The 19,821-nt window shown below is 29.9% G+C and overlaps 1 protein-coding gene across 2 annotated transcripts in view; it reads right to left on the reverse strand.

Annotated features, from left to right (window-relative positions):
- Window positions 1-4,018: 4,018 nt before the first annotated feature.
- Window positions 4,019-19,821, reverse strand: part of LOC124360555 (annexin B9-like) — a 28,292-nt gene continuing 12,489 nt past the window's right edge. For both annotated transcript variants that reach the window (XM_046814270.1, XM_046814272.1), the window contains exons 4-8: window positions 18,950-19,029; window positions 14,462-14,534; window positions 11,871-12,047; window positions 6,973-7,154; window positions 4,019-6,281 (exon numbers count right to left, since the gene is read on the reverse strand). In XM_046814270.1, the coding sequence (XP_046670226.1) occupies window positions 6,231-6,281; window positions 6,973-7,154; window positions 11,871-12,047; window positions 14,462-14,534; window positions 18,950-19,029 (563 nt within the window). In that variant the 3' untranslated portion in view covers window positions 4,019-6,230. The remainder of the gene's footprint in view (window positions 6,282-6,972; window positions 7,155-11,870; window positions 12,048-14,461; window positions 14,535-18,949; window positions 19,030-19,821) is intronic.

The raw sequence follows: 19,821 nt of genomic DNA on the forward strand, positions 1-19,821 counted from the left end.
CTTTCAAGGTTGCTAAAGTGATTCCACTGTTTAAGAGCAATGATATTACAGAAAAATCTAACTTCCGTCCAATTAGCTTACTTAGTGTCTTCTCTAAAGTGTTAGAGAAAATCGTAAGAAATCAACTCACGGATTATATTGAAAGACTAAATATTCTGACAGACCGCCAGTTCGGGTTCAGGAGATCTAAAAATGTGGCCGATGCGCTGTTCTCAGTAACGAAAGATATCAATTTGGCATTAAGCAAAGGTAACCGATGTTTATTAATATTTCTAGATCTAGCAAAAGCATTTGATACGGTAGACAGGAAAAATTACTTCAGAAACTTCATTTGATTGGCGTACGAGGAACATCATTTAACTGGTTCCAAACATACTTGGCTAACAGAGAGCAGTTTACAACTATCAATGGTGTTAATAGTGACCTGAAACCCGTCAACTATGGTGTAATCCAGGGGAGTACTCTTGGACCATTATTATTTTTAATTTACATGAATAATATTTCAAAAATCAATATTTCCGGTAGCTTGTATCTTTTTGCTGATGACACTGCAATTTTATTCCAAGCGGAAACGTGGGACGATATTTTCGTAAAAGCAGCTCAAAGTATGTCAAAAGTAAAAAAAATGGTTTGATCAAAATTTGTTAACCTTGAACGTTGCTAAAACAAAATTTATGCCCTTATCATTACGAGAATCCAGCGACACTTCGATTAATAGTATTAAGCTCCACGTATGCGACGACTTCACTCGTAATACTGATTGCCCTTGTGACATAATTGACCGTGTTAATGAGTATAAATATCTTGGCGTTATGTTTGACAATCGATTGACGTGGACTGTACACGTAAGTTATATAAATAAGAGATTAAGGAAAATGATTTTCGCTTTTCAACAATTACATGAAGTGCTGACAATTAGAGAAATTAGGATGGCATATTTCGCATATGTGCAGTCAATTATTGAGGGGGGAATTTTAGCATGGGGGGGTGCTTACAGGACAGTTATAGATCGGCTTCTCGTCACACAGAAATCTATTATGAAGGCGGCATTGGGGAGGTGTCGAAGGTACTCTTCGGATGCTTTGTACAATGAAATGCAAGTTTTGGATGTTAGACAGCTTTACATCAAAGCACTTGTTATTTACGTTTTTAAACATCAACCAAACCTATTTGACTCTTTGCCTCATGAATATTCCACATATACGCTACTACAGGACAGACTAGAATTCCGAGATTAATTAAAACCTTCTCTACTACTAATACATATTATATAGCACACATTATTTTTAATAAATTGCCGGATTCCATAAAAAATACTAATTATATAACAATGTTTTCTCTAAAAAGAAGAATTATTAATTGGCTAAATTTGGTGGGAAGAGATCGTACTGAATTCTTAATTACATCAAATTATAGACAATAGATGATGTGGGTTGGGATGGGAGGCGGAAAAATGAATATAAAGTGTTGGTGTAACAGGCATGTAAGGATGTACGCGTGAGTATGTTTGAAATATACTGGAAGCATTTGGGTTTGTTTGGAAGTATATAGCTAATAAGATTGTATGTATGTTGGCTTCTAAGTAAATATTAGAAATAAGTAATATAGTGTGAGCGAGTTTTTAGTTTTTGTGTAAATATGTGTGTGCGAATGTGTGTGTGTGTGTGCTGCACGCGAGCGTTTGCGCGCGCGTGTGTTTGTGAACTTGAGTGTGTGTCTTCTGGGGGAGGTCATGCGAGACTAATACGTTGATGCCATAAATATAGATAACAACCCTCGATGATAAGGAATGGTGAATTTTTGTACACAGTTTTTCCGATGTCCGTCTGCAAACTAAGAGTTGCACCAAGGCCTGTCCGTGGTCTTGATCTCCGACAGTTGGTCGTTTGTCCTTCTAATAATTATTTCTATTCACTTACTTCATCTAGATACATTCTCACTTTAGTTTTATTTTTCATTCTATAAAACATTATTTTTACTTTATTTTATTTAATTTTTCTTTTTACTTAATAAGATATAACAACATTTTTAAGGTTTGAAATACCAATCAAGTACTTTGTGGTGACTCGTTCTCACGCACAGGCTTTAGTAGCCCATGTGAGAACATTTCTCAAATAATTAAATTAGAAAAATATAAATTTATTTTACACAATATACGTTAAAACCCAAATATTTATGGTAATTGTATATTTTTAGACAATGAATATATTAATATAATTATATCATTTGTAATTTTTTTTTGAGAATAAACGATTTTTGATTTTTTTTTTTTTTAATTTTTTTTGCTAGATTGTATTCACCACACTTCTTTACAATCGAATGTCAGTAACGCTGCAAGTGAGGAAGGAAGAAGGAGTTATGTAATAGATTTAGTCCTAACAATAAGAAGTACTCTTTTGTTTGTTATCAGCAGTGATAAGGCGAGCTGCAGTGAGCTGTTTGTTTAGTTATAAGCATCAAGACTGACTAGACTCATTCAAGTTCATCAGATAATATGTTTATCTTTGTTTGTATATTAGATGCCAAGCCACATATACTGGCAATAAATTGTGGCAAGGCCTACTCTGAGCTCTGTACTCTAGTTTGTATATATGTATGATATTGTGGAATAAATATTCATTATTTCAGTAACTTTTTAAAATTTGAAAAATTAGTTTTTATACTAATAGCATTGAAATGCAATTTCCTTTAACAATTTCAGTGATAGTTAAAGGGCTAATATATTAGTCTCTTCAGGAATTTACTACATTATGACTGAAATTACTAAACCAACCTGTATACCACATGGTAAATACAGCCAGCCGTCAGCTGTCTATCTGGAACAACAGAGGGGGTCAAATCAAAATAAAGCTAGCATAACTGGTATATTATTTTGTTGTTCTCTTTGCAGTCACATGATTTTAAATGTGATTGGGGAATACTTATGGTTTCACTAGTTGCTAAAACAAGCACGTACATCCTAACCAGATATCCTGTATGCGCAACTTTGAAGCACCATTAACCTTATTAATATAGACATATACAAAACTACTACAATTTTATTTATAGTAAAATTGTGGCTTGAATAAAATTCCTTTTTGGGTTAAAATATAACTAAAACAACTATACAGATCTATGTTACTGCTCAATACTCTGTATGATAAAGAGAACTAATTTGGAATATTATATAATAAATGTTTTAGTAAATTGTACTTGCAATAGTTTTCTAATACTCATTTTGTCTGCAGTATTGAAAATTTCAAATTTCAATTAATTACAAAAGTATTCTACTCTTGTGGATCTCATTAGCAATAAAAAATACCATCATATATTTATTTTAAAATCTTCAATTTCATTTTGCACATTAAAAATCCAATCCAAATTTGCTAGTGTATTCACATTACTGCGTTGAAGGCTACCAGAATAAATCGTGTATGGAACACATTTAGAAGCTGACAGAATTAGAATTATCAATAAAAGTGTTGTGATTGGTTGAGCATTAGCGATTATTTTTTCATTGATCTTATGAATAACCATAATGGCAACAAGATAACTGAAAAAAAGATCTTTTAACAAAATGAGTAAAATAATATGACACTTTAACGTGTAAAATCTTAAAGTAACATGTATAGCTTACTATTCTCAGATATCTCGAGAAATATTTTATCTGTAGGTATTAAATTTTACATAAAAACTTAATTTCTCCATAGAGAAGAATAAGATCAATGATGGTTGTCAAAGCTTAGCATGTCTATCCATCAAATTTGGCGTAATTTAAGTCTATTAATCAGTAAGCTGCTACAATTTCTCTTCTGTTTGCCTGGGGGCTGTAATAATTTTTATTCTATATGATTGCCTGTCTGCAGGACATCTCAGGAATGATATGATCTGTAGACTTGAAAATTTGCATGCAACTTTCTTGCAAAGCTGTTACGTAACATGTGGTCTGGCGTACTCCTACCTTATATTATGTAAGGAAAAACTGTTCCAGTTATGTATAATGGGAGATGGTGAATCAATAAATTTAAAATAAACAATATATTTTATAATCAATAATTTATTGTTAAGTAAAAAGTTCTTATAAAGCATTTAAAAAATATAGTTATTATAAATAACAAGCATAAAATTCAAAAAGAGGCAACAAGGAAAATTGACAATATATTCAACAAGAATTACAAATACCTCCAACATTTGAGTAATATAATTTATCCCTAAAACAAGAAATAATAGATTTCTTGTACTTTATTAATACAATTGTACATATTTAAGTTTATGATAAAAGTTATTTATTTCTGTGCTATAACTCATGTTACAACATGCTGCAGCTTTACAAACATAATTTAAAGAAGCACAATATTTGACTTTATTGAAATCTTTTATCGATACCTAGTTCCATAAGCTTTTGCATTTTTAAACCTCTACTAAAAATTATTAAAGTAAGTTATATACAACACTTTTTACTTTGGATTAAAACATAAATCTGTATTTCTTGATACAATAATATTTTAAAAACAATAATTTTTGGTTGTACAAGATTTTAATAAATAATTATTTAAGTAATTAGGAATAAATTAACTTTTGGCATTTCCAATAGTTGTGCATTAGCCATTTAGTGACTTGTGCGTGCATAATTAATATTAGACATACAACTAGTACAATAAATACAAAAGTTCAAAATTATATTATAACGAAACAAGTTTCTGGAAAGACTATAAGAAAGTAAAAGAAAAGTTGATATCAATGTTACAAATACTTCATACATCTACTTTGCAAGTCAGATCACAAGTTAATGGCAAGTCTTATTGTTATACAATTTATAGTTTTCTTAAAACATCAAAGATCTTAAATAAATAAATACAATTCTGAACAAATCAAACGTTTAGATATTATTTTTAAACCTTTAGTACACTATAAACAGACAACCTAGAATATACTGTTTCTGTCCAGTTATCCTACAATACATATTCATCTCACAATGTTTAAAAAGTAGTATGTTTAAACACATTGTTGGTGTTAGTTTTATAGTTCATTACTATAAAATCCACAATTTAAAATATTTTAAATAAAAATTGAAGAATAATTTCCTTTTAAGGACTCTTACGGAAGCAGATTGTACTTAAAATACCTCTGATAATTGCCTGTAGTTTTACACTTAATAATATTCTGTATTTTTCCATTGATTAATGTTGTTAGATATGGTACAACTAATACAAGTGTTTAAAATGGTAGGTACCAGTTTATAATGATTGTTGCTTCCTCCAAACACCAACATTATGTATAGACTTAACTAAAACATATTCATAACAGATATTTAATAAAGATTTCTTTTTTACTCATTTCTTACATTAAATAAAAGCAAAATGTTTTCACAGATCCACTTCTTTTTTTAACTGTTTGGCAAATGTATTGTTTCCTCTTGTATACTTTCACTACTGAAAAATACTTTTAAATAACCACTGATGATCCATTTTAAAATCTTTAAAATTTCAGTGTGAACAATTTGTGCAAATTACCTATCTACTTAATGTACCCTCTTAACCATACTACAACCCGTTTAATGTTCATACCCTTCTGTTATTTCTAGGAAGTGTAAAAATGTATCTAAAAATACTGCAAAAAAATATGTGACAAAAACTGTATATTTTAGCTAATGAAAACTTACCTTAAAATATTTATAATTGATATTGTGGACACCTTCAGAAATACATGATGTAGTATAAATAGTGTGAACAACTAAGGCGCACAACTGTGTTTAAATTAGTTTTAGCATCTCAAGTCAATGCATTACATTTTGTTTTCACAAGATTCACCCACATAAAAATCACAACAAAATATGAGATCTGTAGAATGCCAATAATTATGATAAGAAAGCTGCAAAGGTATATATTTAAATACAATACTGAATCACTACATATTAAAATATAAACAATAAATAGCTATTATAAAGGTAAAAATGAACAAAACTAGAATTTAAATTAGATGCACTTTTATCATTCTGAATACTCAATTAATATGGCAGTCCATGTGTTTATTCCTTTAGATTATTTAAACATATAAAGGCAATCCAATTATGTGTTTGACGTAGAATGTGAAGAATGTATATGTACTGTATATATAATAATTAATATGGTAGGCAAACAACAGATCTCATCAGAATCCCCCAGACCCCAGATAACATTATTATAAGATACAGAATAGAGAAAGATTCAAGCGCAGATCCTTGTTACGAAGTGAAGAGCAGTCACTTTTGTTTAGGAGACCAGTGCCAGCAAAACCTTTTTGTAATCTCCAGATGTGTCACCCTATAAACAAAAGTCAAAATATAAACCATACTGGTGATTTAATGGTATTGTAACAACCAGCACAGAATTTTATTCTAGGATAACCTGAATTTAAAAAATAATGGTACCTAGTAAATTAACTGCAGAACTAGAAGTAGAATGTATTTTTTTTCTCAAAGTATAAAGGTTTTTAGTAATGTAGTAATTACTAATAATTACAAGATTTCTTTGAGATTGAGATAGTTAAAAGGTTTTAATGATTTATTTATTTTATTAATTTAGAATAACTATTTACAAGTGATTAATTTTAAATTGTCCTTGTTTCCTTGCCAGGTTTATTGTAGAATGGCTAAACCCAACTAAAGAGAAGGTTAGTATTAAATTTATGCACATTACATAAAGGAAATTACTTTAATAGTATTAAAACAAAATAATTTTTTAAATATATCTTATTATTATTAATAATAAGAAATAAGCTATTTCTTGAGCTTGGACTAAAGCTTGTTTTCTCCTTTGGACACCAGGCTAAGTTGTAGATATGATTCTAATGGGTTTCTCATTCAATAAATAAATCTACAAATACTGAGAAGAAAAGAAATTTGATAACAGTAATAATTAACAATAAGAAAATTTTAATGAATGAGCACAAAAATTCAATAAGAAATTTGTATAACTCCTTAATCCTTAAAAACTATTTATAACACAAACTCACCGTAATGTACGTCTCAAGAGGTTTCCCATATTTCTCCTCAAAGGCACGTTTGATATCACCAAGATCAATCTCGGAGCGGGACACAATAATACGGATCAGTGTCTTGTCCTTGGTCCCAACACCGGCCATTGAATCATGAAGCCTTTCCGCAAAAAATCCTACTTTGCTCTTAACACATCTTGCTGAGAAACAAAAAACATATTAGATTAGAAAATACCAAATATTTTATAAATCTCAAAGAGGTTTAAAACTTCAATCTTTTGACACTATTTAAATGTTCTCATGTGCATGACAAGAATAAAGAGTTTCTTAATTGAATTGAGGTGTTGGAGGCTTGGAATATTATTAAATGTAACAAGTTGTCAGATTATCACGAGAACAGTTGATATCTCCTAACACGTACAATCAATACTTTATTGAATCTGTTTATACATCAAAAGATCAATTGGTAGTCCTTGTGTAACCTCTATGGATGTAATTAATAAAACTACACTCAACTCAGTGACTGATAACTACTCTTTTATTAGTTTTGTTACACATAAGGAGGTTCTCAATGCAACTCAGAGATTGAAAAAATCTTATATATGTGAAATTTATTATCAAACAACACTATAAAGCAGATTATACCCAGTTTTATCAATTTTCTCAGAAACTGTATAAACTTATGCTTGCAGGAGGATACGTTTTCAAGATAACTCAAAATATATGTCCCATTTATAAAAAAGGACCTAAAAATAAGCTGGATAGTTATTGTCCTATTTCAATGATCCCTGTTCTGTTAAAATGACTTGAAGTTCTTATCTACAACAGAATCTCCCAATTTCTTAAATAAAATTCTCAATGTATCACAATTTGGGTTTAGGAAAGGGAAATCTACCACTGATGCTAGGGACATATCTGTTCATTCAATTTTTGCAACATTTGAAAATAAGGCCCTTTCTCGGACCACCCTCTTTGATTTGAACAAAGCCTTTGACTGTGTGGACTATAATGACAGCCTCTTAAAGTTTCAAATTTTACCTCATTGGTCGAAGTCAGAAGGTCTGTATTAATGGCAACTGGTTATAAGAAATTAAAGTCAATAATGTGAAGTCACTCAAGGGTCTGTACTTGGACCTTTGTTTTTCTTGATATATATTAATAGCTCAGTTACTGCCACTAGTGTTCTATATGCAGATGACACTACCTTTTTTAACCCTCCGACTCATAATAATAAACTCCCAGAATGATACACTGGTTTTTATCTTTGCGCAGCATATTTTTCGGATATTAAAAAAAATAAGTGCTTAATGCTAAATAATAAGTGTTTTATATATATATATATATATATGTATATACAGTATATATGTGTATATATATATATATATATATATTTAAATCGATGTAATGAAAATAACTAAAACCCTTTAAATTAAAACTTTTTATTACATACACGTGTTTCGGTTTTTAACCATCTTCAGTGTACAATGGTTAAAAACCGAAACACGTGTATGTAATAAAAAGTTTTAATTTAAAGGGTTTTAGTTATTTTCATTACATTAATATAAATAGATAACCCTATAAGTGGAGTTAATAACATATTTAAATCAATTTTTTTATTAGAAACCAGGGAAAAATTTAAAATAATATAAATATGCACTTACTAGAGTAAGTGTTTTTATTTGTACATAAATTGAAAAATATGTATTGTAAATTTTTGTTTTCTAAGTTTTACTCCATGTAACTTCCACATGACTTGAGATAGTAAGATACGGTACTGTAAATGTACAAAACATACACAGTTTTGTAGTGAACAAAAATATTATAACATATATATACACTTATTTACAACACAATAAAGTTTTTTGATAAAAATGTGAAGTATGTGCTACTTTTTTGGCAATGCGTATCCATAGTGGTGTTGGATAAATTCTTTGGCCAAGAGGAATATCAGATAATGATGAATTGTTTTCACTGTCACTATCAATTTCACAACCCAACTCACATTCCACCGATTTATAATCATCCACACTACCTGACAACAAATCTGTCAAAGAAATATCATCATGCGCTTTATTTGCCGATATGTCACTTTCATCATCAGAACTAATATTTTCATCATCCAATACTTCATGTATATAATTTGAACAACGAGGATCGCTCATTTCACAATATAACAATCAGTTATAAACAAATAGCCTACATAATAACCTAGTAACAGTAACAACAAAGATCGTCAAGGCCGTGCAGCGCGTCACCAGTTGAATAGTCCGTCAGCTGTATGCCGTGCGGCATTTGGATCGATATCAGCTGACGAGTAATATTACGGATATAAACTGTATGACATGAATTGCTATTTATGAGTAGATAAGATAATTCGACTGGTGCAAGTTATGTCTTTATAACTTAAACGGTTTTCGCGTAATAATAGTGGAAAGTTAACCAATGGCTGTGCCGTCAGTCATCAGTTTGAGGGTTAATATTAGAGAGAGCTTAGATGATCTAAAACTTTTGTCAGAGAATACAATGAAAGAAGCTTCCCTTTGATTTAAATCTAATGGTTTTCTCCTTAATGAGTCAAAAACTGAAAAAATAGTTTTTAGTTTAAAATTTAATTACAATAATTATCTTGACAATGACTTATCGAACTCTGTAAAATTCTTAGGAATATATATTGATTATTATCTACCTGGGGACCATATATTAATTACATTTCAACGAAATTATCCAGAGTTGTTTATTTGTAATGGCATCTCTCTTTCTGTCTCCCTGAAAAGTATGTTTGTTTATACTGCATATTTCGTATACTTTCAGTCAATCATGAGATATGACCTAGTTCTATGGGGAAACTAGTAAAATATACAGTATTTTATTGTCACAAAAAAGTTAGAGTAATAGTCAAGGCTGGTGTACAATACCATTGTAAAGATGGAAATTCAAACTGTGATAAACTGTTATATATTTGATCTTATTTTATACATAATGAGAAAACCCACAGTTATAACACTTGCCAGTTATGTACATATAGCTATGACACTCTTAATAAAAATAAAACAATAATTAACTTTCACAGATTGGGTAAGCTAATCAATAGTCACTCAGTCCTTTCACTTAAGATTTATAATAAATTGGAGCATCTCATTCTTAAATACCCTGAAAAAACATTTAAACACAAAATTTGCCATTGATTGTTAACATCTACATTTTATTCAGCTGAGGAATTTCTCATTAAACATTATTTATGTTTCTAATCTGTTGTAGATTTTTTGTATTTAATGTATTTGTATAGTTTTATATATCAGTTCTTACATTTTATATATTGATTGTTAAATTTTATACTTATCGTAAATTTTATATTTGTTGTTTAATGTCATACATAATGTTGATTTTTATATTTATTGGGGACTTATATTGTCTCATACTACGCTTATATGTTGCTGTAAATGCTACTGTTGGACCTCTGCATGATTTTTATTTTATTTAGTTTTTAGAATATAACATTTTTTCATGTACTTTTGAATTGGCTATCTAGCGGCAAATAAACATTGTCAATACTTGTATAAGCCTTATGGCAATAAACATGATTTGATTTGTTATCTCCGATACTATACATTTCTTGCAGTAATTCTATTTTTGCTTCACTCAAACTAAAATTTATGTTGATAAAAAGTTAAAGGACCATGTTTCCAATTCATAAAAATACACTAGAATTATAATAGCTGATTTTGAATAACAAACATTCACCTTCACAAGTAATTTGGTAATATATAAAATTGTAATTTCTGTACACTTGTCCAAATTATCTTTTGAGTTTTTTCTATACTATTTTAAGTATTGTTATTGGAAAGAATGTATTTCTGCTTCCAGAATCATGATTACAAATAAGTATTTTTTCAAAACTTTGTTGTTTTATTCAAATTTTTTTAATATGGTGAAAATATCTTCATTAAGTTTGACAGTTTTCGTTACTTTATCAATTTTGATACTTTAACTCTTAGGGGAGCTCCACCCACTCTAACATCTCGACATTTGGGGTTAGTGACGGACATCTATAGGTTGCCCAGATATAACTGACATAAGATTTTGCCTTATCTGGTGTGTCAACAGGAAGGTATAAATCAACAAAAAATAGACATTTATTCTGGGGAAGGAGAAGTGCTTACTGTTTTAGCAGGAGGGAACTGGTTGTTCATCTTTGGCTACAGCAGTGGATGCCATTGTAAAATTATGCTTGATATGAAATTTGATCCAAGCTTGCATTCAAAGTTTTCTACAGTCTTCTTGTAGGCCATGCTCATAACAGGGTAAAGGGCCACCAAATGAGTTAAAATGTTAAAACTTCTCATCCCAAAACTACAGAACAGAGTTTTTACTTTTATAAGTGAAACATTAAAATGTTACTATGCTGTTCCAGTACTTTTGAGCATCACTATATATAAAACTTTAGATTCACATGAATGTGATAGAATGTTAAAAAAACATATAAATTGCCACAAAGATGTTTTAGTGATTTTAGAATCCAAACTACTGTTGATAATTATTGTAAAAAGTGGAACATACTACCGGGTCAAATACAACTTTTTTTGCAGAGGAGGTGTAAAAAATGCATGACAGCATGAACGCTTGGCCTTACTGTAACCAAGTGAACAAGTGTGGGGCTCTCTGACAAGTGTTTTATGAAGGCATACCCATTGCAAAAGAAAAAAAAATCAATCCCTCTCCTCTTCTTAGACCAGCCTGGAAGTAAATAAATGCAAATACAATGATCAGAATTGGTATTAGTTACAGGTTTTGAGCTTGAAATAAATCTTATTTTATTTCTGTATTGTTTTGGGTAAAAATAGCTTTACACTAGCACCTATCTTCCTTATAAAAAAGTATTTTAAAAGTTTAAAATTAAAAACAAAATTAGGACTTACCAATTGCTAAAAGACCTTTCTGCATACTGCCTGAGAACTCATCTTTAATTGCTGCTTCAATGTCATGACCTGAGAGTTTTTCATACTCCAAAAATGTTTCCCTTAGTTGCTGATAGCTGTTAGTTACCAAGATCCGATTAAAGGTTGACTCATCTGTACCCCATTTCTTCTTTTCTCCTAAAATGATTGAAATTTAATGTAAGTGCTTATAAAACTGATTACATTATACAACTATACCGTATAGATGTGGTGAAGCCGAATCACAAATCCACTAAATGTTTAACAAAGATTCGGATTAGAGAATCGATCGACGGAATTCGACAATCGAATTTTGGAGACTTGCTGCATTATTAATTATATTGGTTGATCAATAATACACTAATTATTTATTGCTAAAACTTGTAATTGTCATACTTTGTATTTGTAACTATCAAACTATAGTTTTGTAAATAATATTTTACTTGCAGTTATTATTTTACATATGTATATTGTGTGACTGTAAGTCTGCTTCATCTACTCGCAAATAACAGCTAATCGGCAGTACACAAATTGCAGATCACAAAAACCATTTCATATCAATCCTGCACTGTTCAATACGTACTTAAAGTAATTTTCAGTAAGGATATCTGGTGAAAATTATATCAGCCTCCACTGCTTTAGATCTACTTAACTAAAATATTATCCTATCAGGCCTAAGCATACAAAAAAGCCTTTTTGTTTACCGTTCATAAACTCATGCAATCCAATGTCTCAGTTGGTCAAATGGTGATTTATACAAGTAATTAATTTTAAAACTTTTCTTACGTGAATATATGTTTTCTCTGAAATTGTTCTGCCAAAGCAAGAATAATCATCAATATTTACTTGCAATTTTTACCCTTTATTACTTTTCTAAAAATATTTCATATATTGATTGATATATTCTTTTATCTGAAGACTTGCGTATTTCTCTAACACAGTGCCAAATCAGTAACCATTTTAGTGATAACAGCCAGGCTCTCTACAGACATAACAGTCATCATTCTAAATCTCATAAAACGAATTACCATTCATTTTTATTATTATGTTAAAAATCCTAGATACAGTAAACCCTGCTGTAGCAAAAAATTGGTAATAGTAACAAGAATGATTCATTATGGTGTAACATGTCATTTTGTTCACCTCTATTTTCTACCAATTTAAGTAACTTTATTAATTAAATATAAATTTAACTTATTATATCCTGGAAATTACTTCTGATTGATTGTAAGCGCAGGCCGACACTTGCCAGGTGCTTTAGCATTACAGTATTATCCGCGCTGTTTAAGTGTAAGGTACTTTGCGCACACAACCTACCATAACCGTAAGTGCTACCAATTCATACTCTTTACATTCCAACTGTGGTTTGCCAACAGCACTACCAATTCCTATTTTTTTTTTTATCCTAATAATGGTTCACCACATAACTACCGTTCCTATTTTTTAGTATTCCAACAGTAGTTTACCCACTGCACTAGCGAGTCATATTCTACTTCTATCCTTACTGTGATTTTTCATATGTATAGGACAGCATCAGCACTTCCTATTTTACTGTTATCTTCTAACTGTAGTTCACCCATAGCATTACCAACTCATATTCTGTTTCTGTGATAACTTTGTTTCATCCACATTGTTACACATTCTCAGATTTTTTTATCAACAGCATAATTTTATTTATTTCCGTTTTTCGCGACTATTCCACCCTTGAATTCCAAATTCAACCCTTTAGGCGGGGATGATCTAGATTACCTTCGGAATCACCACAGCATGTTCCAACGCCAGGTATGATCCAAAATCTCCCATTTTACTAGCCAGTAGCCTCTTTGCCTCACAGTGTGATACCCTTCGACTTTACAACTGATTCTGATCAATTTACTCTGAATTTAACCCAGCTACAGTGAGCTTATCCATTCTAAACTATTGGCCTATATCTGGAATAGACCGAAAAATGTCACTATTACGATTTTACATCATAGTAAAAACATTAATCGTACAATTGGTCTACAAAATACATTCCCCAATTTGAGATTGAATAATACATAAGAGATGAGTACATTTGTAGCCGCATTCACTTCACATAGTGTTTTGTGTTAAGTAGTAACACTATCATGTTATCAATAACTGACTTGATGATCCAAAATGTAATATTTGTAAAGGTGCTTATATAATATACAACGATTTTATACAAATTTAAATAAAAATTCAAACTACCAGAAATTTGGCCTACACTGTAATGTTAAGTAGCATAAATCCATTTTCAACATAGAAGCCATTATTTGACTATATATGGTCCGATAACTACGACTCATTAAGTGGGTTTCATTTCTATCATAACCACCAAAAATTATTCTTGTGTGGAATTTATTTTTGTAAGACTAATTTCTTGTACTTGATATATCAAGAATGGATTAAAACATTTTTATTTGATCTTTATTTTAAAGTTATTTAAGCTGATAAGTTGTTAATAACAGCTCTGAAAATTGCAAATAAATCACTTTACTTTGTTGTACCATCCCTGTAACATTAACAATAAAAAACCTTGATTCTTACAAAATAAAATACTTTATATTTACCTGCAGCAAATAAAGCCTCGGCATCAGCTTTTGCTTGTTCATGATTAATATTAGGATCTTCAGATCGGCTTGCCTAAAATAAAAACTAAATTAATATCTTGATTTACATTTATGGAAAGCTGAGAGTACTCCCATAACACATGAAACAATTTAGTTATGAATGACAGTTACAGGGTATACATTATATTGTAAAGGTTTACTGCTGCTGTCACACCATCATTTCAGTTCCCATACTAGTCATGTCAGTTTACAAATAAATACTCTTCATTCATGTAAGTAATTGTAGATAACAGTTCCTATAAATATTACTGTTTCCAAACTCAAACTTTTTCCAGAACAAATTTAAATACTTATACCTTATAGTCATAGTCATAGTCATAGATCTTTATTCAAAGCTGTAATATTATAAATACAGTCAGAATAGTGTCACAAATACAGATAAACTAATATCATCACAGATACAGGTTAACTTATCTAAAATCTTATGTTAACTTAACATAAATATTGTTAATTTAAACAACTAAAATCAACTCAATTTTTATTTTTGTTTAATGGCCCAAACCCTCAAAAAATTCTTCAAAAGAATAAAATGATCGTGATATGAGATAATTTTTTAATTTATTTCTAAACGGATTGATTCCTTCAATTTTTTTTTTATGTCAATAGGAATGTATTGAATAAATCGTGTACCGGTGTATTCAGTTTTCTTTTTAAACAGCTCTAATTTATGATTTTCAAAAATTATACCACTCCTAGTATTATATCTATGAGTGGTATAGTTAGGTATATTTTTAAATTTTGTGTAAGTTATTGTATCGTATATGTATTGACTGTAAACAGTTAAAATTCTTAATTGTGCAAATAAATGTTTAACGGTTGCTTGCCATAATTATGCCCCCTAGTTATGCTGTCTTATATTAATTAGTTTTAACCTATTTGATATTATTAAATTACATAAATAAAAGGATTTCTAATTTGTCTGACACGATTTAAAGCATACATGGAGTTTGTAAACAACATTATTACTACTAATTGTGGTGAAGTTGTAGAGGGAGAATTTGAGTCAAGAAATTTAAAAATAGGAATAAAATACAAAAATATGTCTATTTTATGTATATCCTAATTATATCCATACATTGTAAAACATACACACCAAATATCCTAACAAAGAAGTTAAAAGTAAATTTATTTTGGATAACTGAATTGGATATATGTATTAAATTAAATTCTCATCTACATGTGTATATTTGTGAAGTCAGGTTAAACATTACAGGAGTTTGCCTAAGTGTGGTTTAGTTATTTTGTAAATTAAAGAGAATTTTTCAATATTAAGTGCTCTTAGAATATTTTCATAAACTTTCTGTGTTTTTCAAACTTATCTATTTATTTTTAACTTATTTTTGTGTTTTTAACTGTTAAACATAATTTTGTAAATTATTTCTTTGCTTTTTACATGCTACATTGATGGGATGGCAAATTACCATAATGTTAAAAGAGAGAGAAACAAAATTATTTTGTAAATCATTTAGTAAGACAAAAATGTTTTATTTCTGGATAGAATACATTTTCTGTGGAACAGTATACTTATAAAACCTCGTATTGCTTTCATATTAAATAGTAAATAATAATATTATCTATTAATCTATCTTATATTATTAACCCTTCCAACGCGGCTAACGCCTATAGACGCGGAACTGACGATGCTTTAAACGCGGATAATGTCTACAAATGCAAAAGCTTTACTTTTGAAATGGCGAAGAATTAGTTGTTAAAACTTCCGTAAGAGATCAGGTCGATGTTCCTTTCGACTGCTGGGACTAGACAAAACGCTTTGTCACCGTTGGTGGACTTTGTAACGGTATCTACTCGGGTTGAAAGCAATCGCCGCCATTTTTTGTATGGCCTGTGACACAACATACGCTTACAGACGTGTTTGTTTCATTCAGCTGTTTAACTACGTGTGTGTTGGTCGTATGTTGGTTATACTGTTAAACAAAGTGTTTTGAATCAGTCCGTTGTTATTTTAATAGTGTTTTAGTTTGTTTTTACTAACATTTAGTATAATTTTTGTTATAATGGCTAATCCAGATGATCCAAGTTTTGACGAATTTGTTAGTAATATTATAAACACTTCATTCTCAAGTGCGATTGATTTTGATGCTGTGCAATATTTTTTTCAATTATTTGTTTTGTATTTTATATCAGTTTCACCATACAAGTCCAGTTTATTTATTCTAAATAAATAAGGTTTATAAGTACAATATTTGTTTCATTTCCCTTGTAGGCTATCGTATAAATAAGTTTGTGTCGAATTTCATATTATTACATTTCAAAATCTTATACTGAACTTATTTATTTTTATGTACTAATTATACAGAAACTTCAGTTACAATTTACTCATTATAAATAACCTGTATAAATGTAATGTAATCTGTCAAATAGTGTTCCTACTGCATTATCCTGCAATGCAGTTTATTCAAAATTTCAAATGTTTTCGTGCGTAAAAAATTCTCAAAAATATATAAATTTATATTTTTATAATTTTTTTCTTATAAAGGTAATACCAAGGAATATGAAACAAAAATTAGCATTGGGAAATTTTAAAAAAAATATTTTTTTTATGTCTTAGCGTTTGACAGTAATTTAAATTAGCGCTTTAAGGGTTAAATTATATGAATAAAAAAGATTTATAATTTGTATGACGATTTACAAGTATATATGGAGCTATCAAACATTATTATGTCTTACTGTGTTACAGTTGTAAAGTGTTAATTAGAAGAAGAAAAATTGTAAAATAATCATTGTGTTAAAAGAGCGAGAACATTTTTTAAAATCATTTAGTAAGAAAAAAATATTATATTTCTGGATTGAATGCGTTTGTCTGTGGAATAGTATACTTGTAACACCTAGTATTACTGTCTAATATTAATTAGTAAAATTGTATGAATAAAAAAGATTTCTACTTTGTCTGACATGATATAAAGTATACATGGAGCTCTCAAAACGTTATTACAGCTTATTGTGTTACAGTTGTAGAATGCTAATTGGAATAAAGCTATAATTAACACATTCTGTTTTTAATACATTAAAATTTAAACTATACATATTATTAATTACGATATTGTACACTATGTCTGAATGTAACCAAAATGCAGGACAAAAAAAGATAATATCACTTATTTGAATTGTAAACGTTTTACTGATGGAATATTTAAAATAATAATGTCTATGGAGGAGGGAATAAGTATTTTGGAATTATTCTATTCTTTTTAGTCAGATTAGTGGAGTTTTTTTTTAAGGTGAGCTGCTGGCTAGATAAACTTGTTTTGTGTTAGAAAAGGACCAAGTTGTGTAACTGAGTAATTCTTGTTGTTTGACATAGAGTTATGTTTAGTATTATGGTCTTTGCATTAAATTATAATTAGCACATTCTGTTTTTAATACATTAAAATTTAACTATACATATTATTCAATTTCTCGATATTGTATTATGCCTGAATGTAACCAAATTGCACAGTGTTTAATGATCAGATAAGATATCCGAACTGTATATGTTTTACTGGTAGATATTTTAAAATGAAATGTCTGGGAAGTGAAGGGGTGTGTGTTGGAGTTATCCTACAAAACATGAGTAAAAATTTAATTTGCACTCATTGGAAAAAAACATTTTCTTAGTCAAATTAGTGAGTTTTTTTTAGGATAAGCCGAGGGTTGGTGAGGGGCAATACTGAGAACATAAAGAATGGAAAAATATGCTTGGCTGGATACCAGTGATCGTGTGTTGATGTGTATATGTACATGTCAAACTCTATTTCTATCTCGTACTTAACATTGTATTGTGGTATTTGTTCTTTTGCTTCATTCTTTTTTCTCTGTAGTTGATCACAGTATCTTGGTTTAGTTGCTCACTTACAATTATTACAAAGCAATCAACAGGGTGATAATGGACTCTAGGGATGGTGTACTTGTTGGAGGGCTATTAATTTGATGATGTCAGCTGGTAGCAATGTAAGAAGTGGAGGTCTAATTCTATATTATAAAGATACCATTAGATATGAATCCTGAGAGTGTGAAATATGTGGAGCTGATGTTATGGGGGGTTACTTTACTTAAAATGGAAAGTTTTCATTAACAGTTATTACTATCAATAGATGGCATGGCCTACCTGTTTATGACTTTTTAAATAGTTTTTCCATATGTCTGAACAGCATCAATGATAGAAATATGGTATGCATTGGAAATTTTAATATAAACATAAAACTGGATACTTTAAAAGTGGATGAATATTTGGAGATTACAAGTAGTTTTGGATTCAAACATCTTATTGGTATCAACTAACTGGCCCTCGGACAACCTGATAAAGTCGATAAAATTAGTGCATTAAATACAGATTACATTCACCTTTCTAGGCAACCCTTTTATTGTATTATTTATAGTTACCTACAGTGGACAAAACATTTAATTGCAAATATGGTTCGAACACTTTACCTGACACAGAGAAACGCAAAGTCGTTTGAAATGACCTGAAGTATCTCCTTTCAAATCTTTTTCAAGGGTTGTTTCATACACTGAAAAAACAGAACATCTTAGGTATTGAAAACTTGAACTTAAACATTCAGGATATTAAAAAATATTCTAAGATGGTTCAATAACATACATAAGATATAACTTAAAAGGGACTCAAAGTATCAACAGATCCTTGAAAATACTTTTCAATGCAATTAATTTTGTATCATTAGTTCATAACACAACAAAAATAAATTTATACTAAGTTTTGCATAAAATGTTTCCTAAGTGTGTTGCTTGGTTATAAAGGATATAAATGGTTATAAATCTGCAGAAGCCTGAACTGATTATACAGATAAGAGGTATTGAAGAAATAATACAGCGTTTTTCTAATTTTTTGATTCCCTCCAAATAATAGGTTTTTTCAAGGCTCTCAAAATAAGCGTTTGTTTCAGTAATGACTTTTTCATTCGACCCAAATATTCTACCGCCCAGCCATTTCTCTACATTTGGAAACAGGAAATAGTCGCAGGGAGCTAGATCTGGAGAATATGCTGGATGGGGTAGCAGTTCATAGCCCAATTCATGGATTTTTGCCATCGTGATTAGACAAGTGTGCACATGTGGATTGTCTTGATGGAACAGCAATTCCTTCTTCACCAAATGCGGCTGTTTTTGCTTCAAATCAATGTTGAATCTTTCCAAAAGCTCTGAATAATTTTTGCCAGTGATCATTTTACCCTTTTTTTAAGATAATCAATGTGACACCGATTGCATCTCAAAAAGTTGTGGCCCTGACCTTGTTTGCTGACAGACTCACTTGGGCATTCTTTGGTCCATGTTCACCTAGAGCA

This window comes from Homalodisca vitripennis, chromosome 4 (genome assembly GCF_021130785.1).
Source record: "Homalodisca vitripennis isolate AUS2020 chromosome 4, UT_GWSS_2.1, whole genome shotgun sequence".
Lineage (NCBI taxonomy): Eukaryota > Metazoa > Arthropoda > Insecta > Hemiptera > Cicadellidae > Homalodisca > Homalodisca vitripennis.